The 19,946-nt window shown below is 41.8% G+C and overlaps 1 protein-coding gene across 2 annotated transcripts in view; it reads right to left on the bottom strand.

The window, feature by feature from the left end:
* Positions 1-19,946, bottom strand: part of SNX30 (sorting nexin family member 30) — a 43,098-nt gene that overhangs the window by 15,902 nt on the left and 7,250 nt on the right. For both annotated transcript variants that reach the window (XM_032213109.1, XM_032213108.1), the window contains exons 2-6: positions 9,572-9,760; positions 8,603-8,713; positions 6,922-7,080; positions 6,258-6,453; positions 5,679-5,878 (exon numbers count right to left, since the gene is read on the bottom strand). In XM_032213109.1, the coding sequence (XP_032069000.1) occupies positions 5,679-5,878; positions 6,258-6,453; positions 6,922-7,080; positions 8,603-8,713; positions 9,572-9,760 (855 nt within the window). The remainder of the gene's footprint in view (positions 1-5,678; positions 5,879-6,257; positions 6,454-6,921; positions 7,081-8,602; positions 8,714-9,571; positions 9,761-19,946) is intronic.

Raw genomic sequence — 19,946 nt, 5'->3', positions numbered from 1 at the left:
GCTGGAAAAGTTATTGACTCGAGTATAAGCCTAGGGTGGGAAATGCAGCAGCTACGGTAACTTTCAAAAATAAAAAATCAGTGTTATTTGAAACTCAAAGTTATGTTTATTCAAGGGACCCGCTTAATTAAAGTGTTCTATAATATCAGTATGACTTATAATACTGCAAGTCTGCAATATTAAAATACTTGTATAGGGGATCCCCGGGATCCCCCGAAGAGATCAAATCACAACCAGTATGCCACCTTCTTGGTATTGTTTTATTTTCACTGAGTTTTTAAAAATGAGCATTATTTCATCCTTTTTTTCTTTATGTTTGATTGGTATCTGCAATTTGTGTTAATTCTGTTCATACATATAATATAAATGAAAAACCCAGCTCTCTTAAAAATATTTTAAGTTCTTTCTGGTGCTCCCTTTTAGAATTGGCCAACTAATATTTCTGTTCGCCCAACTAATGTCAGGCAGAGTTAACTGAAAAAGTAATTTTTCATGAAAGGACATTTTCCTAGGATTTTAATTGTTCTTACTGTCAGATTTCTCGTTATTTCCAGCTTGAGTCTCTTCTGACAAGTTTCCATTGCTTCTTGTCCTGTCCTCAGGTGCTATTGCTGCCGCCGCCTCCTCCTCCTCCAACAGCACCAGCACATTTGCTGCCCAGCGCTACGGCTGAGGTGAAGCCGCCAAAGCTCCCGCTGGCGCCCCCGCAGCGTTGGGCGGATATCCGGCAGTGCTGTTGGAGGAGGAGGAGGCGAACCAGCCTGCCATCGCCGGCCACCGCTAGCCCCGCCGCTCTTCCCACCCCTTCCAAGCCCCACAGTCCAGCGGATGAAGCAGCGAAGCCCCGGGGGTCTGTAGAGATTGTCAGTCATCCAGGTCACGGTTGTCCTAAAGGTGCTTTTTCAGGCAACAACTGGGCTTTCTTGGGTTTTTTTGGGAAGACGTTTCATCCAAGAAGCTTCTTCAGCTCTGCCACTATCCTACTTCCCCACTATCCTGTCAGAGCTGAATGGTGAGAAACGAAACGTCTCCAAAGAAAAAAACAATAAAGTCCAGTTGCCTCCTGAAAAAGCACCCTTGGGTTGATCAGTGATATTGAGAGACACGCTGCATTTACCTTTAATTTTCTTTCTTCTAGCCTTCTGAAGCGGGCAAACAACTCAAGAGAAACTTTTGCAAATTCATACAAGTCCGAATTTACATCATAAAGCATTGTTCTTCCACGTCGATGAAGTTTAACTCTGGCAATTGCCTTATAATATATTACTTTCTCCGGTCTTATTGTTTTTGCTGGGGGGGACGGGGGACGAGTGTTTAACAACGCCACCCGATAATCATTTTTATTGTGCCCCACCCCTCCCCTACAAAGCGAGTCTGCGCGGCCGATGGAGACAGCCGACCTCCTTCCTAATCAGGAAAAGTCAGGCGCGTCGAAACTTCGGTAGCTCTCCGCGCTTCCTGCCATGCTCCGAGCCGCGGCTCCTCTCTTCGCGGCCTCCGATGCCGAGAGCGGGAGCCCTCCAGCGCCCAGGCCCAGCCCCTGAGGCGGTCGCCCGCTGCGATAGCGAACAAGTGCAACCTCTTCCTTCGGCCGGACTGGGCTGAAGCCGCCGCCGCCGCCGTCGCGCGCTGCTGCTCTTCCTGCCTCCGCGCTTGCAGCGGTAACGGGCGGCGGGGTTGGTGGAAAAGGCGGAGGCGGCGGCGGAGGCGAAGGGAGGGAGGCGGGGAGAAAAGAATGGCAGCAGCCGAGGAACCCGGAGCGGCACCAGCAACAGGGAGCAGCAAGGCCGGCGAAGGGGAGCCGGCGTCGTCTTTCCAGAGCCGCCTGTGGAGGAGCCTGCAGCTGGGGGGCAAAGGCAAAGGCAGCAGCAAAGCGGGAGCCGAACGCCGCAGTGCGGACATCGTCGTCGCTTCCGCGGAGTCGCGCGCGGAGCAGCCGGCCAAGGCGGACTTGTTAGCAGGGGGCGTCGTCGTCGGTTCCAGGTGGGGCGGCTTGAGGCGTCGAAAACACGTGCTGGACCGCGTCTTCTCGTCCTCTCAGCCCAACTTGTGCTGCTCCTCGGCAGAGCCCCTGGAGGGCGTGAGCGCCGAGGCCGGCTCTGCTCTGCGCCGCCTACGCGAGCATCTCCTTCACCACCCTCAGGGCAAAGGGGGACAGCAGCAACAGCAGCACGGCCGGGGGCTGACGACCCGCCGCCTCTCCTTCCTCGACCTCTTTGGCGGCTGCCCCCGAAAAGGAACGGGTAGTAGGCGGAGATGGAGCCCTCAAAGCCGAGGCGCGGGAGAAGCCTCCGCAGCCGCCCCGACTCGGAGCTCACCTGTCCCATCAGAAGAGCTCTTCTCTGCCCGGCAACTGGAATCCCCTCTCCAAGGGATCCCCGTGCAGAAAATGCGGGGAGCAGCAGCGAAGCCCCGGGGCTTCGCTGCTCCATCCGCTGGACTGTGGGGCTTGGAAGGGGTCGGGAAGAGCGGCGGGGCTAGCGGTGGCCGGCGATGGCAGGCTGGTTCGCCTCCTCCTCCTCCAACAGGCAACAGCACTGCCGGATCCAGTTGTAGACTCGAGTATAAGCCGAGGCGGCTTTTTTCAGCCCAAAAAGTGGGCTGAAAAACTCGGCTTATACTCGAGTATATACGGTAAGATAGAGAGTTGCATCCTCTTCAATTCCCCTGACTATCTACCACCGTCCCTGCTCTTTTGGGGCTGGTAGAGGTGGCTAAATGGCCCAAAAGTGTGTGTGTGGGGGGGGGGGAGAATTGAAGCACCTCAGTTGTCGTAAGTCCTGGCAGGCAGCCAAGTGCCAGAATTTTGATAAAGTGATGTTGGGAGTGCTGCAATGACCCTAACTGTCTTATTTTCAGGGAAACCTGGTACAATACAAAAGCTATTCCTTTTAAGTTTGAATGACTGTGTGTGGTATGTGTGTGCATGTATGTATGTATATATCTATGTATATATGTATGTGTATGTATATATCTATGTATATGTATGTGTATGTATATATATCTATGTATATATGTATATGTATGTGTGTATGTATGTATGTATATATATATGTATGTATGTGTGTGTGTACATACATACATACATACATACATACATACATACATACATACATATATATATATATATATATATTGTATTTGTGCTGATAAATAAATAAAGGGAGACTAGTATAGATCTATTTCAAGCCATTTAGCTCTCATCAGCTAGACATACCCTTACTGGGATTCGAACCTGTGCTGTATTGCATCTTAACCATTGAGCCATAGGTCCTCCTCCTTATCAGCTGAAGCCAGGGAGGTAGGTGTATATTTAGTGTCACAACCCTGGTATGCCCCAATTATGGGAGGAAGCTAACTGCTTCCATTATCTGTCTATCGGCTCATCACAAGAGTCCATCACGACAGAAACCCATATTTTTACTGTTGCCTTTGTTACATTTGTTGTATTTGTGCTGATAAATAAATAAAGGGAGACTAGTATTATTTCAAGCTATTTAGCTCTCATCAGCTAGCCATACCCTTCAGCTGATAAGGAGGAGGACCTGTGGCTCAATGGTTAAGACATCTGCCTAAGATGCAATACAGCACAGGTTCGTAATCCCATAATTGGGGCATACCAGGGGTTATGACACTAAATATATATATTTAGCAAAGGCAAAGCTCCCTCCTCCCTCTTCCCTTAACATGATTAAATTAAACCCAGCCTATTGGTTTGACCCTGCACAAACTCCCAGTTAGGAAAAATTAATTGCACACCCTGTATTATTCTGTGTTTTATTGATAAAAGACATGTCAAGTTTTTTTCTTTTAAAATTGAAGGTAAAGGTTTCCCTTGCACATATGTGCTTGTCGTTCCCAACTCTAGGGAGTGGTGCTCATCTCCGTTACAAAGCTGAAGAGCCAGCACTGTCCGAAGATGTCTCCGTGGTCATGTGGCCAGCATGACTAAACGCCAAAGGCACACAGAACGCTGTTTACCTTCCCACCAAGGTGGTCCCTATTTTCCTACTTGCATTTTTTACTTGCTTTCAAACTGCTAGGTTGGCAGAAGCTGGGACAAGTAATGGGAGCTCACTCCATTATGTGGCGCCAGGGATTCGAACCACCAAACTGCCAACCTTTCTGATCGACAAGCTCAGCATCTTAACCACTGAGCCACCGCATCCTTCCTTTTAAAATTAAGACTGGAAAATTGCAGATCTCTCAAACACCATACAAAGCAGTGCAATTTCTCAAGACAGAGCAAGGTTAACTGAGAGCATTTGCCCATTGAGAGTATTTCAAATATATTTTAAACTACTCTAGCACGAACAATATTAACATTTAAAAACTAACTCCTTACCTAATGTCCAAACATTCCATTGGGGACTGTTTGTACTAACTGCCCAGTTGTTCTGTCTCATCCCAAGAGTTCTTATTGCTCTGCTTTTTTAAAAAATGCAACAGCAGTCAGCATGGAGACCACACAACCTGGCCCTCTTGTAATTCCCACAACCTACATATCGTTAAGTTATACACCAGAAACACACAATTGGATTACATTTAAACAGCAGATCTTCATGTGTTATGTAGACTCCAGCCTCTTGGTACATGTAAATAACATTAAAATAAATTTTAGGTCAAGGAAAACAGGCTTACAGAGTGCCTGTATTGTGGTTAGCCATGAAATCTAAATATAGTATGGATATGCAGCAAAATCCTGCAGGCAACATTTTAACTCTCTATTCTGATGGCAACAACCCACATGTATATATATATATTGAAGACAGGGATTTTAAGAGAAAAAAAATTCCTATGCCATATGTGAATTACTGTAAGCCAAAATTAAGAGATACCACATAGAATAGATATGCTAGACCTTTGTAGGGAAGTAGTGGGTAACAATCCTCTGTCCTCATCTGCAGTTTGTTGACAAACCATCAACCTCTGCCTACCCTTCAACTGGTACCACTCCAGGATTTGAAGAATAAAACCATAAATTACATTCCAGGCCCAAGGTTTCAAATAACTCTATGTAACTATACATACCACTAAACTGAGAGCAAATCACATTAAGTAACAGAGAAAAGGAAATTTGCTCTAGAAAAAAACATATTTCTGAAAATAGCTCTGATGATGGAATTATTATTATTAATCCAAAGCCAGTTTTCCATCTATGCCAGCCATAAAAGTTTGCATTCATTGTTCAGTCAATTCGTGTTCTGGGGGCAGAAACACACAGAATAGTTTCAGGAATGCTAAAGTGGAAGTTTTTTTAATTAACGTGTAAAAGGATGGGTCAGAGCTACTTTTCCTTTAAAGAAAGGATTTGGAAAGCTACTCAAGGCATGTACAGACATCTGTGTTGTAATTCTGTTAGAATATTCATGACTGGGAGAGACATGGTAACAAGGTCAGCCAATGAATAAGCATAGCAACTAAGTCAGCCAAAGGGGGCTTAAACAGATCTGAGTCTGTGCTGAGAATCTAATCTGAAACTACTCTGTCTGCTCTGAACTCTGAGATGAAACTGTTCTCTCCTGCTTGTAACTTCCACCACATTGAAAAATCTACTATTGGTACTGCACATTTATTCATCTGTTATTATGTATATAAAGAAGTTAATGAATCCAACTGAATCAGTTATCTGTGTGTGCTTTCTGGATTAGATTTTTCTGCAACAAACTCTACATTACCTTCATGGAATCTGAATACAGGATATATTCTCGTAAAACAGGCAGGAAGTCTTCAGTCATGTCTTCGCTCAATTCCTCAAGGGCTGTGCAACAGTTTCCAATGCAGGCTGATACTCCTTCAAGAGGTTCAGACACCTCTGTCTCTAGTGCACTCCAGGTTGAATAAACGGGACCATATTCTCGTAGTTCCACTAAATATTCTGCAGCAGATAAAAAATTAGGGACAGAAAATTCTGTGTTTCAAGATTATGAGCCCCTTTTTTTAAAAAAAAAATTCGAATCCAATTTTGAGTCAAAATATTCAGATTTGGCAAGGCACGAGGCAAATAAGAAACTATTTACCCTTGGAAAACTATGAAGAACAGTATTGTAAGAAGCAAAATAAGGAGAAGAGATTATATAAGAATTTAGTGATTTTAAAACATGCCCAAGCATTTCCAAAATCTTTTTGCAGAGCTACTTCTGCAGCATACAATCTACATCCAAGAGACGAGGAATGCATGCATCTTTCACAATTTGTTTCTTGAAAACAAAAATAACAAAATGGGAGTTACAAGGGAAGCTATAAGTCCTACTTACCCACTTCCTCTTTGATTATCCGCTGTGCTATTCTATCAATAGTTCCTAGCTTCAGAGAAAATGTATCTAGATATTCACCCAGGGCAGCAAACTCCAACGGTCGACTTCTTAATTTATAGCTTCCTGTGACATATTTTACCGATTCTCCCATCTTGGTAAGCAAAGCAATTCCTTGTTTTTTGTAAGCATTAAGATCCTGGTATCAATAGAATTATTAATACATTACAGCTTTGCTGAAACTATTCACTCTCATACAACTGTCTGAGCAAGAAACAGTCACATTCATACCACTGAATTTGTTATAGTTAAATTGTGGACTATATGAGTGCTTTTAAAAAGTAGGAAATCCTTAGCAATATCTTAGTGACTATTTTAAAGCAATGAAGACATCAAAGTGAAGTAACTGTTGAAGAAAAAAAGGATGTTCTTGGCTACTGAAAAAATTCAGCTGGGTTTATTTTATTGTTCTAAATACTACAAGCTGTACACTAAAAGACAATACTCAACACCTACCAGAATCTAAAGCTAGCATTTAACAAAGAGTTGGCTAATGAATTAAGAGACTATATTATGCTGCTGCAAGAAATGTTCTTAGTCTAAGGGCTTGCACCTCTAATTACAAGCTTTGAAAAGCAGAAAATCTGTGTGGATTCAATGCACTTACTTTGGCTGTAAGGAATACATGAAAATGTTCATTGAAAGAAAGTACTGGATGATCCGCAATCCTTTTTAAGAATTTATCCAAGGCCTTTCTCCTTGTCTCAACAAATTCTTCTGAAAAACGGTCAACCACACCTTTAACTACAAATTTTTCTGGAAGAGGCTGAGGAAGGGAGGAAGAAAGTTACAGGAAGCAAGATTCATATGTATGTATGTCTGTGTGTGTGTGTGTGTGTGTGTGTGTACAGTACTTTTTGCATTAATATCTAGATAACTGTGGGAGAATTAAAATCTATCTTGGAACCTGACATATCTCCTTGATGTTCAGGTTACACCTGTTCTGTAGCAGAATGAGTTTTTTCCTTGGTTCCCACCCAGTAAGAGTTAAAGGCTTTGTATTTTCTTTGGATTTTTCTGACTTTAGAATCTCAGGCCAGTTAACCATGCAATACTACCTCCCCCGCCCCAACCTGCCTTGTCCTTCTGCTTTATCTCAAAGACATCTGGGTTGTTTTAAGTACACTTTGTTCCCTGCAGAGCTGTAAGAGAAGCTGCGACTCAGTCATCGCAGCCTGTTTTAGTTGCCAGCTTATCATTGCAATCTCCAAGTTAACAGTAAAATATAGTTAAGACTGCAGTGTTAACATCATAAGATCACATTAACTGCAAATTACCTTCCATTTCTGAATATTAATATTTATATTTATGGGGACAACAATGTTGCCACTCTCCAAACATGCATTTTAAATCTCACTTAGTAGTGGCAAAGGCATGAAGTAGAAGATGAATTAAAGTGCAGGTTAAAAATCTCAAAGATCCCAGCAGTTAAAGTTAATTTAATAGACATATTTATCCAGTAACCCACTTTATAAAAAAGGGAGTGCTATTAGATAACATGATTTGAAAGTGAGCATGTAAAATGGAATAGTACATCAACAACAAGCAAAGATGGTTTCCAGTCCAAGAAACTTTTGTTATTTACTCATAAAAATATGCAGCTTCATGAAATCCAATGAGACTCTCAATTTAAATCTAAATCAATATTAGGAAACTATAAATCAAATTTTATAAAATTAAAACTTTGAATCATAATCTCAAGGTAACAGTTCAACAGAAAATTGTTCAGCGCAGAATTAACATCTTGATATATCCTGAATCCATTTTCCCCTCCATTCAAATTGTGTCCAATTCTCAGAGACTCCCTGGACAAATAATGGGAAGGATTTTTGTTTGTTTGTTTTGCACTTGTGTCAGAAGCACCGAGGCGATTCCTGAAAGGATTAGCCAGTGACATCACCGTTGTATGGGGGGACGCCCAGTTGGGGGCTCCTTTCATGTCCCCGGCAGGAGCTGCAATAAAGGACGAGAGCTCAACCTCACTTCACGGCAGCTCTTGGGTCTCAAACGTGGGCTTGCTAAACTCCTGTCCAGCATTCCAACCACTCAAGCCATTGTGGACCTATAATGGGTGGAATGGGTCTTTTCGGCTCCTCGTCTTGGCTGCACCTGCTTCTCCACCAGGGTTCTCCTTCTGGGGATTCACCTCTAGCTTTTCTCTTTGGCTGACATGCCCCCAAGCATTCGCCCTGGCCAGTGGGCCACAGCCCTCTGTCCTAGACCCCTAATGGGAGATGGACACTGTTTAAAAAGGAATAGTGTGCTAGTGGCTCTGTCTTAGTACTTACAGGAATGAGATGAGTTGGCTGAGATTCCTCCAGTTTATTCCTAAGCCAATCAAAATCCTGGTATCTTCGGCGCATTGAATACTCTGGCAAGTCAAACTCAGCTCGAGTGGTCTGGAATGAAAGAATAAACATTGAAAGTGGTAAGAACAAGAAAGTCTAATGTATGAAAACTAATGTTTCACATTTCTTAAATAAAACACATTCTCTCTGAATGCTGCAAAATTCTTGTTTAATTCCATTTGCAAACCATGCAGCATTTCACAAGCTGAGTCACTCAAGCAACAGAAGTAAATTAAACAAATTATGAATTTTCCCTTCTTAGGCAACTTACAAAGATACAAGGTTCTGAAATACTGTTTTATGGTCCTATTATTATAGGCACAAAAGACAGAAGAAAAAGGTCTTTCTTTCTATAACAAATCCAAAATCAAATTGTTGTCTCTTCCATAGATTCACAATTCACAAATGTCTTTTTTGAGTTAAGCTCAACTCCTGGGGACTACACAAACATACTGATGCTGTTTACTTGGATATGATACAAATGTGTCTTTTTCCAGGATAGTGTTTTGTTTTACTTTTCATATAGCCATAGTGAGAAAGGGTCAAGATTTTCTGTCTTATTTGAAATTGGGTGGGCTGTAGAAACCTTTCCATTATTAAAGTTCAAAACATGCAACTAACACCAATTAGAAATGAAAAATATTTTAGATCTTAACCAAGTAAAGGAAACAAAATGTACTGCAAGAGGCTCTTGCATGCTTCCAATATGCACATTCTTTTACATTCTTCTACATGAAGAATGCAATCAACTCTGACTTGACAATTTGATAAATATTCTTAGGACAAGAGGAAACAAACTTTGAGAATGCACGTGAATCCCAATGCTACTTTGCATTTCAAGGAAACTGAAATAAGAGTTGTTTTCAATAAAAGCAATATTTCTGAAAAGAGCAACTTAACTTGTGATACCTTAGTTGTGACTCGGTAAGTGATGTAAGTCTCCATCGTACAGATATGCTTTTTGGGATCATCAACGGTGACAAAGAGGTCCCTCATTTCCCCATCCAAGTCATCATCCAGTTGTAGTCTATTGAGAAGCGAGGAGGAAGAGGCGGGACTAGAAGTATCTGCAGGAGTACCATTGGGCAAACTGAGATCCTGGAGGAAGACACAACGATCAGGTGTGGGAAAAAGGGACAAAAACCAGTTCCTGAAGTTCATCCAGAGAGATGAATCAGCAGAAAGAGCCACACATTGAATACTAATCAAATCAAACCTTTATTGTCAATGCACAACATGTGTACAATGAAATTGAATGAGCCTCCCTTGGTGCATCCCCCCCCCCCGAAACAAAAAAATACATCTCAATAACTCAATAAATGAAAGAAACAGAATCCCTAAACCCAAATAAGTAATAACTAACACACATTCCCATATACCTATATGTACGTAACATTATATTACATCAGTATGAACATGTTGCATATTGTGCTGGCCCTGTAAGTCTATTATATTAAACCTACTTGTGATGTTATGTTGCATTCAGAAGTCTGACAGCCCACGGATAAAAGCTATTTTCAGCCTATTCATTCAGCTGGCTATGCTTCTATATCTCCTGCCCAATGGTAGGAGAGTAAAGAAATGCTGACCAGGGTGTGAATCATCCCTGAAGATTATCCTCACTCTGTTGAGGCAGTGACTCTTGGCGATTTTGTCCAGTGGTGTCAGGGGACAGCCCATAATTTTTTGTGCTGTGCTCATCACTCTCTGTAATGCCTTTCTGTCTGTGGCTGTCAAACCAGCATACCATACCATAACACAATAATGGATATTCCATTGTAGAGAATATTACTATAATCTGATAAAAATATTTAGCATTTATACAGATTTTATATAGAGCTTCACGTGTTCAGTGCTTTATGTTATCTTGTGATCTTATCTCTGTTGTAATGTAGGCAAACATTATCTTTACTAGAAGCAGAATAAGACTGAAGATCCTGCTCCAATCCACTGTTCCCTCTTGCTAATGTAAAAAAGTTATCTTTCAAATCTTACTAAATGATTATTTGCTAGTTTCCTCCATTCTGTTCTGTCAGATAACGGTAAAGGTTCTCCTCACACATATGTGCTAGTCGTTCCCGACTCTAGGAGGCGGTGCTCATCTCCGTTTCAAAGCCAAAGAGCCAGTGCTGTCCGAAGATGTCTCCGTGGTCATGTGGCTGGCATGACTAAACACTAAAGGCGCACAGAACGCTGTTACCTTCCCACCATTTTTCTACTTGCATTTTACATGCTTTCAAACTGCTAGATTGGCAGAAGCTGGGACAAGTAATGGGAGTTCACACCATTACGCAGCATTAGGAATTCAAACCGCCGACCTTTCTGATTGACAAGCTGAGTGTCTTAGCCACTGAGCAATTATGTCCCTTATGTATCTGTCAGATACATATGTGCTTATTTAGATTTTGTTTCTCTAGTCTTTAGATTACTAATGCCAATATTTCCCTAATAACTTTAGTGAAATGGACTACAGCCAAAACCTTCAGCTAAGGAATTCCCTTCTAAGCCAATTGATTTACCTCCAATTCCTCCAGAAGAAGTTGGAAGGGCTCTTTCTGCAACTATCTCTGCAAAAGACAATGCTTTCTATATTCATGATTGCCTTCTGGCTAAGGATTCTTTTTCTTGCTGCTTCCAGCATTTGGCCATCCTCCTTATGCCCAGTTCTATGCCTCTGGAAACTCTGAGATTGGTAAATCAATACCACTGGCATGAGGAAGGAATATTTACAATCTTCTGCAGGGATATGTTAAAACCACAAGTTCAAGAAAAGAATTTTTCCATAGAGCTCTGGAATGTTTCATTCCCCTTCCAGACCATGCTGAGCCTCCTTTGGATACCATTTTAAAGGCACCTCGATGGCTTCCAAAAATTAATCCTTTTAAGTCTGAACCATGCCCACAACAGCATGGTGTGGAAGAGGTGTGGCATGGTCCAATGAGGAAATGGAATGTTCTATTCTCAAAACGTACGAGCTTTTTACCACCATGGTCTTTGATTCTCTTTTTTTCTTCCAACAATTTAAAAATGATCCTTTCATTTCAGAAAGCACTGTCTGTACATAAAGGTAAAATAAGTGATGCTTAACTCCTGAGATTTTAATGAACTCAAACACGTAGCTTTCCTGGCAGTGATAAATTAGTGGTTTGCCCTGTTTTCTTCTGTGATTTTTTTTCCACTTCCCAGTTTAGCCCACAGCCCTGGCATTTTTAAAAGAACCAGGGGAGTTCTTAATTCATAACATTTGGTCGTAATGTTTTGTTTTGTTTTTCCATTTCCCGGTGCAAATTGCAGACTTGCATACAAATTAAAAATAGTTTAAAATAAAAAGCAGAGACAATTCTTCAATTTCAGTTGCCCCTTTATCAAGGAAATAAATTGAAAGTAAATCTTACTCATCAGAGATTATATGTTACTGTCAATTTTGCATAATTGTCAGTTTTTAAAACAACAGAGGCTCATGGGAGCAGATGAGATAAAGCAAACAAATGGCCGAAAATTTTCTAGTCTGCTTATATTACAAAGATGAAATCCAGATACTGGAGTACATATAAAGTATGTCCTAAATCAGTGATGACTAACTCTTTTGTCCTCATGTGCCGAAATTGCGTGTGCCCACACCCACAATGCAATGTGCCCCGCTCCCTTGTGTATGCGCACGACACCCTGTGCTGCCCCTGTGCACCCCCCAGCCCATTTTGGGCATAGCAGGCCTCCTGAAGCCTCCTGAAACAAAAAACGAGGCATGCGGGGGGGCACCGCACCCCCTATTGCTCCCTCTGCCCTCATGCATGCACGCATGACCACCTGCCTCCCTGTATATGCCTCTCACAGGCACGGCAGAGACCCAAAAATCAGTTGACCAGCGAGGCACACATGCATGCGCGGTAGAGCCGAGTTGGGTGACGGCTCACATGACCGCAGAGAGGGCTTATATTGAGTTCAAATTATATTGAATTCACTCTCCAAATGTTACTGTATAGAATAGTTCCATCAACTGGCTTAGAAGAATTTCAGGATCTGCAGAATGACAGAAGCTAAAGATGTATTCAAGACAAAAATAGCTACCCATGAATTAAGATGAGGGAAAGGGTTCCTTGTGAATTAGAAGAAATACATGAAAATACTGCCCCAAGAGAACTAAAGCTTTTAAAGGTGCTATGAGATTAAGATTAAGGTTAAGATTTAGTTTATTTGTATGCCGCCCTTCTCCGGGAGGGATTCAGGGCGGCAAACAACTCAAAGGGGGAAAAGGAGAACATAAAACACAATACACGTGATTAAAATAAACAAGAATCATGCAACCATACAAGTCGAGAGGGGAGGGGAACTCATCACCCCCAGGCCTGCCGGCACAGCCAGGTTTTGACGGCTTTCCGGAAGGCCTGGAGAGAGGTGAGGGTCCGAATCTCCGCGGGGAGTTCGTTCCAGAGCCGGAGCTGCCACAGAGAAGGCCCTCCCCCAGGTAGTAGCCAGGTGGCATTGGCTGGTGGACAGAACCCGGAGGAGGCCGACCCTGTGTGATCTAACGGGTCTTTGGGAGGTAATTGGCAGCAGGCGGTCTCTCAAGTACAGGTATGAGGTATGGACTTCAATGGTAGCCAAATAAGAACCAAGTTTGTGTGATAGGAATGATCTTGCTGATTTCTTGGGAAAGAGTACTGTAATATGAAATAAGTATCCCAGAAGACAATGTGGAATGTCTCAGAGTACAGGTAGTCCTCGACTTATAACACAACTGTACCCAACATTTCTGTTGCTAAGCAAGACATTTGTTAAATGAGTTTTGCCTCATTTTACAATCTTTCTTGCCACTGTTGTTAAGTGAATCACTGCAGTTGTTCAGTTACTAACATAGTTGCTAAGTGAATCTGGCTTCCCCATTAATTTTGATTGTCAGAAGGTTGTAAAAGGAGCCTGGGACACTGCAACTTGTCATAAATATGAGTCAGCTGACAAGCATCTGCATTTTGATGACATGATCCTGGGGATGCTGCAAGTGTGAAAATGACCCTAAGCAACTTTTCTCAATGTCACTAAAAGAACTGTTTTAAGTTGGGGACTATCTGTACTGCAGTATGCATTGCAAGGCTGATTTTTCTTTCAGAATTTTTCCTATTTCTTTGGAATAAGGAATATCTTTGCTAATACAAATATCCTCTTCCTTAGGTAAAAGTACACTGAAGCAACATTTTCTATTTTGTCGGTTTTTCTGAACTGCTTTAAGTTACTTATCCAACTTTCTAACCTTATTTTCTATTTGCCATGTTAAAAGTGGGCAGCTAATCTGGCTAATACTCTCTCCATATAGATAAATAACACTCTTTCCATATATGAGTATTCTCTCCATATAGGTAGAGAGGATTGAACACCTATGGACAGGCAAAGGAAAGAGCATTCTAGATGGGCTAATTTCTTACATGCTAGCCAATTTGTTGATTCTGTTAAGGACGGTTACCAGAGGATAGCAATGGAAGAAAGGCTAGAAACAATTCTGATCTTCTAGTTATACTGAGGCCCTGTATCCATGATCTCAGTATAACTAGTATCCAGTATCCAACAGCACAGAGGTGGGCTGCTCCCAGTTTGGCCCGGATCGGGCAAACCAGTAGTAGCAGCAGTGGGAAGCTCCGCCCACCTGCTCAGACACTTCTGCGCATGCGCAGAAGTGTCGCACATGTTTGCGAGCACGAGCAAACCAGTAGTAAAAAATTTGGAAACCTACCACTGCAAAAGCATGAATGTGATTACAGTCACCTTCCATCAAACATCTGCATTGCCTGATTTAATACTTTTAGAATCTTCTACTTAAAAATTAAATGTTAGTGTGCTATGAAGGAAACTGCCAATTTCACTCTTTACAAATATACATGTCTTTACAAACATAAAGAATGCTAAAAAGATCATGAATGACTGTCTGGCTTCTGCATTATTAGAAAAAGCAATAGCACTTACCTTATACACTGCTTCTGTGCTTTACAGCCCCCTCTAAGTGATTTACAGAGTCAGCATATTGCCCCCAACAATCTGGGTCCTCATTTTACTGGGATGGAAGGACTGAGACAACCGTCAGCCAGTCAGAATCAAACTGCTGAACTGCTGGTGGTAAGATCCGAATTGCAGGGAGTTGGCAGTCAGTAGAATTTGACTGCCATGCTGCATTCTAACCCACTGTGCCATCACAGCTCTTAAGCAATCTGAAAACGTCACAATTCCAATTCCCATTTGAATTGCAACTACAAATACACTTGTTTTTATGTAACTCCTGAAATGCATTCTCCAGTATCTTCCTCCCAAATATACACAGAGACATTTTTTCTGGCTCAACTCTACATTATATAAATTACCAGAGAGGTTATCTGGTTTGTTGAACAATGTAACTCATTTCTCAAGAAACAGCAGAAACTTTGTGGCAGTGCAATCTTCTTTGGAATAAGGACCTTTGGTTAATAAGGAAGATGATACAGGAAATAGATGTAATGTCTATTTCCTGTATCATTCCATTTAACCAGTAATTAGCACATTATGTTATTACACAAGGTTTAGCATCATTGTGCTTGGCACATAGATATCAAGAAATATCTCAACCATAAATATGAGATGGTCTTTCCCAGGGGTGGGTTCTGGCAATCACTACTGCCGGTTTGCTCATGGCTGTGCCGCACGCTTGATGTGCGCATGTGCAGTGCAATAAAAGTGCTCTGTGCATATGCAGAAGCAAAAATAAGATGATGGTGCCTATGGTGCCACCAGGAGAACTGGTTCGGGGGCATGGCAAGCCTGGGTTGTTGCCGGTTGCAGCAACCCAGGCTGCCAAACCACTACCGGTTCAGCTGAACCGGTAGGAACCCACCTCTGGTCTTTACCTGCACACTCTAACCTCAGGCTTTATGCTAAATAACTACTGTTAGAATGTATTATCAAAGGGCAGGTTGCTCTCAATGGATTTTGTCTTCAAGCAGATGTCATAAATGCAACAGATGTGGACCCCCCCTCCCCAACTGGGCAGTGCTTCCAAAAAATAACTTTTCCTATGCTCATGGAAAAGAAGCCAGCCTTCTTTTCCTCCACGGAAGTAGAAAAGGGCAATGTTGTTTTTCCACTTCTGGCCAAAATCATTTTCTTTAGTCATATATTTCTCTTTTGCAAAGAGAATGTCCAGAGACAATACCTTAGTCCCTTGTTGCAATCAAAAAAAAAAATCCAGTGGGAAATTAGATCAACTCTCCTTTTTCCTCCAAGAAGATGGGAAAGAACAAAACAGGGGTGGTAACTTTCTCTCCGAATGAAGAATAGATTTAGATTTTAGATTTTATTAATATTTATAGGCGCCCTTTTCCCTGAGGGGACTCAGGGCGGCTTACATAAAATAGGGAAGGGAAGGTACAAGACAATAAACGCAAAACAATACATAAGAGTAAAATAGTATACAACATTCATTCATCATTCGGGTGGGGACAGATTATAATCTTTATCCCAGGCCTGACGGGCTAGCCAGGTCTTAAGGGCTGTGCGGAAGGTCTGGACAGTGGTGAGGGTACGAATCTCCATGGGGAGATCGTTCCAAAGGGTCGGAGCTACTACTGAAAAGGCTCTCCTCCGTGTGGTTGCCAGTCGACACTGACTGGCAGATGGAACTCGGAGGAGGCCTAATCTATGCGATCTAATTGGTCGCAAGGAGGTAATTGGCAGGAGGCGGTCTCTCAAGTACGCAGATCCACTACCATGAAGGGCTTTATGAGTGACAAGTAGCACCTTGAAGCGCACCCGGAGATCAACAGGTAGCCAGCGCAGCTCGCGGAGGATAGGTGTTATGTGGGCGAACCGAGGTGCACCCACAATCACTCGCGCGGCCGCTTTCTGGACTACCTGAATTCGCCGGATGCTCTTCAAGGGCAGCCCCATGTAGAGCACATTGCAGTATTCCAGCCTAGAGGTCACAAGGGCCCGAGTGACTGTTGTGAGGGCCTCCCGGTTCAGGTAGGGTCGCAACTGGCGTACCAGGCGAACCTGGGCAAATGCCCCCCTGGTCACAGCCGTCAGATGGTGGTCGAAAGTCAGCTGTGGATCCAGGAGGACTCCCAAGTTGCGAACCCTCTCTGAGGGGTATAAAATTTGACCCCCCAGCCTGAGCGATGGAACACTAGCCGAATTATTGGGAGGGAAACACAACAGCCACTCGGTCTTCTCCGGGAGAAGAGGTGGCACAGAATTTTCAAGCACCACGTTCCTGTCTGAAGTCCTATTTGTTCAAGTTTTGTTTGATAACATTGCTAATTCTGTGCCAGTGCTACAGGTATATAAATAAACCAATGAACTCTAACCCTATGCCAAGCTGAATGTTTCTAGAGTACTGACAGCGAACCTATGACACGTGTCAAAGGTGATATGCCACAAAGTTTTGAGTGACACACCCTTCACCAACACCTGACAACAATTGTTTTGAGATACTGAACAAAAATGCAAAAAATATGTGACCCTGGACCAGTCACAGCTTAAAATGGATTCTCTCCATCTGTATTAGCATGCAATCTGTCATATTGAGAATTGTGATTGGTGGTGACATGAAAGGGTAACTTGCAAATGTGATAGGAAATGTGGCAGTCACATAATTCAGTTGTCTTCAAAATGCTGCCTGGGTGATGCTTTGCATTTGTCTTCAAGGTGCAAGAGCACAAGTTATCTGCAACCACAGTCTCCAAAATAAGCACATTATCTAATGATTGTGTGAAAAACTTTTGCATTCATGTGAACAAGAGGTTTGTCAAATTAAATGAATATGTAAAGAATCATTTCTCTTTTATTAAGGAGGAGGGGTGACACACCACCAGAGTCAAGTTAGACGTTTTCTGAATTTGTGAACCCAAAGGGTTGCCAGCCCTGTTCTAGAGAGTTCACTTTTTCATGAAATGCAATGCAATCTGTTTTAAGTTTTGCTTAACCTTTAATTATGCTTTAACACCCAATGCCTAAAGAGCACAATTAATCTGCCACTGCCTTTCCTTAAACAGAAAGACTGCATGCAACTAAAAACTGCATAGCTGCTATATAAAACCTCATCAATATCTACAACTTAGCAAAATATCATCTTAACAGAGTATTTGTGGGAGAAGCAGAAGTTGGTAACTTGGAGACACAAGAGAACATCCCAACAGTTGCAAATGATCCAAATTAGTCATTCAAGGAAAAAACAGCATTCCAGACTTCCTCTCTCTATCTCTGCAAGACAGCTTATGCAAAATGAATTTGTCAATCAGGACAGATGTTTATATAATCTTTGCAATATGTTTATAATGTTATGTGTAAATTATTGTATCATATGTTTTATTGAAATTATGGAAACTTTCAATTTTCCTCAAAAGTATTTATATCAACTTGACAAATATCTGAGACATTTCTACACATCACTGCATGAGCTAAATATTCTACACATCACTGCATGAGCTAAATATTCTGCTTTTCTACATTGGTATTTGATTATGGATTTTACTAAATTTGAACCCCTGCTCCTGCATTGGTTCAGCATTATCAGAAGGTAAAGATCTCACGTTAAGCTTGACGTCTGATAACTAAGTATAACCAGGCAATTTTCTTGGCAACTATGTTCCTCACTGCTTTCCTTTGCAATATTTTTTAACTTCCCATTCTACCCTTGGCCTTAGAATTCCCATATTCAACCCTCCTTAATTTCTGAACCTAGATTAAAGAGATTAAAGATTAAAGATTTTAAGATTAAAGAGGTGTTGAAAACCAGTAGCTATAAGAATAAGCTAAAATATTTCAGTTCTCTTGTAGTCATTTCTACTCTTTTCAATATGGATGAACTGAAACAATTCAACAGTCTTAAATGTACAACTAAAGAGGACAAGAATAATTAATAGTTTCCATGTTATCCTGTCATATTTAATACCTTGCTAAAACGTTGAGGTATTATCACTACTTTGAATCTTTCAAGTTCCCTCTCCAAAATTAGCTGTAAATGAAAGCCTGTAATCACCTAAACCAACACTTATTTTAGAGGGAGAGAAAAATCATTAAGTTATCTGTGTTGACTTAAAATATAGATTTATCTCTGGAAAATATCCAGCATCAGACTGCAGTTACTGTAATTAATTTTCTCCATATTGATATTGGCTAAAAAGGATAAAGCAACCTACATTATCAGACTGTAAAAGCCAAGCAGTTATTGATGTTTACTCTGGCAGCAGATGAGATATCGCCTTGGTAAGTACGCTCCAATGTTGAGGCAGGTGGATGCAATAGAATCTGTGAACTATTTTTTAAAAAAATCAAGCATTCCCTTATTCAACCAATCTAGATGGGACCTAGATGGAACTTTAACAGATTAACACAGTTGGAAGGATCATCTAGTCCAACCCCCTGCCCAAGCAGGAGATCCTACATCTGCCTCTACCTAGGATCGAATTCACAACCTATTAATTGTGAGGCGAGTTTGCAGATGATAAGTCATTGGCCTCATTAGACATGGTGATAAATCATCATATAGACGGGAGGTTGAACAACTTGCCCTGTGGTGCAGCCGTAACAATCTGGAGCTCAATATGCTTAAATCCGTAGAGTTGAGAGTGGATTTTAGGAAGAGCCCTTCTATTTTACCACCACTTACCATATTCAACAGCACAGTATCAGCAGTAGAGTCCTTTAAATTGTGGGGTTCTATAATCTCCCAGGACTTGAACATTTAACATTAGAATCATCATTTAAAGGGCACCACAAAAAAAAAGTTCTTCCTGCATCAGTCAGGAAGTTCAGACTGTTCCAGGAACTATATACAGTTTTACAGAGGAATTATTGAGCTTGTCATATTGACTTCTATATAACTGTTTGGCTTGTGTAGCAACCAAATAGGACAAGAACAGACTCAAAGGGATAGTTAAGACTGCAGAAAGAATTATTGCAACCAAACTGCCTTCCATAGAAGACCTGTATATTGCACGGGTCAAAAGGAGGACTGAAGAGATATCTGCAACCCCCACATACTGGACATAAATTATTTCAGCTCCCCTCAGGATGACACCACAAGGCCAAAACAATTAGACACAGGGACAGTTCCCCCCCCCCCCAGGCCATCATTCTGCTGAGCAGCACCTAATTGTCACAGTGCTATTTAATCTCTATGTGTATTTACTCAAGCAGTATGACCGTAGCATTAATATTTATCATTATCCTTCTTACTTCCCTCTCCTATTGGTATTATGATTATCATTATTCTGTTGCTTTGCATGTACACTGAGAGCTTTTGTACTGGAGACAAATTCCTTGG

Source organism: Thamnophis elegans, chromosome 3 (genome assembly GCF_009769535.1).
Source record: "Thamnophis elegans isolate rThaEle1 chromosome 3, rThaEle1.pri, whole genome shotgun sequence".
Classification (NCBI taxonomy): Eukaryota; Metazoa; Chordata; class Lepidosauria; order Squamata; family Colubridae; genus Thamnophis; species Thamnophis elegans.
This window is presented reverse-complemented; position numbering and strand designations above follow the sequence as displayed.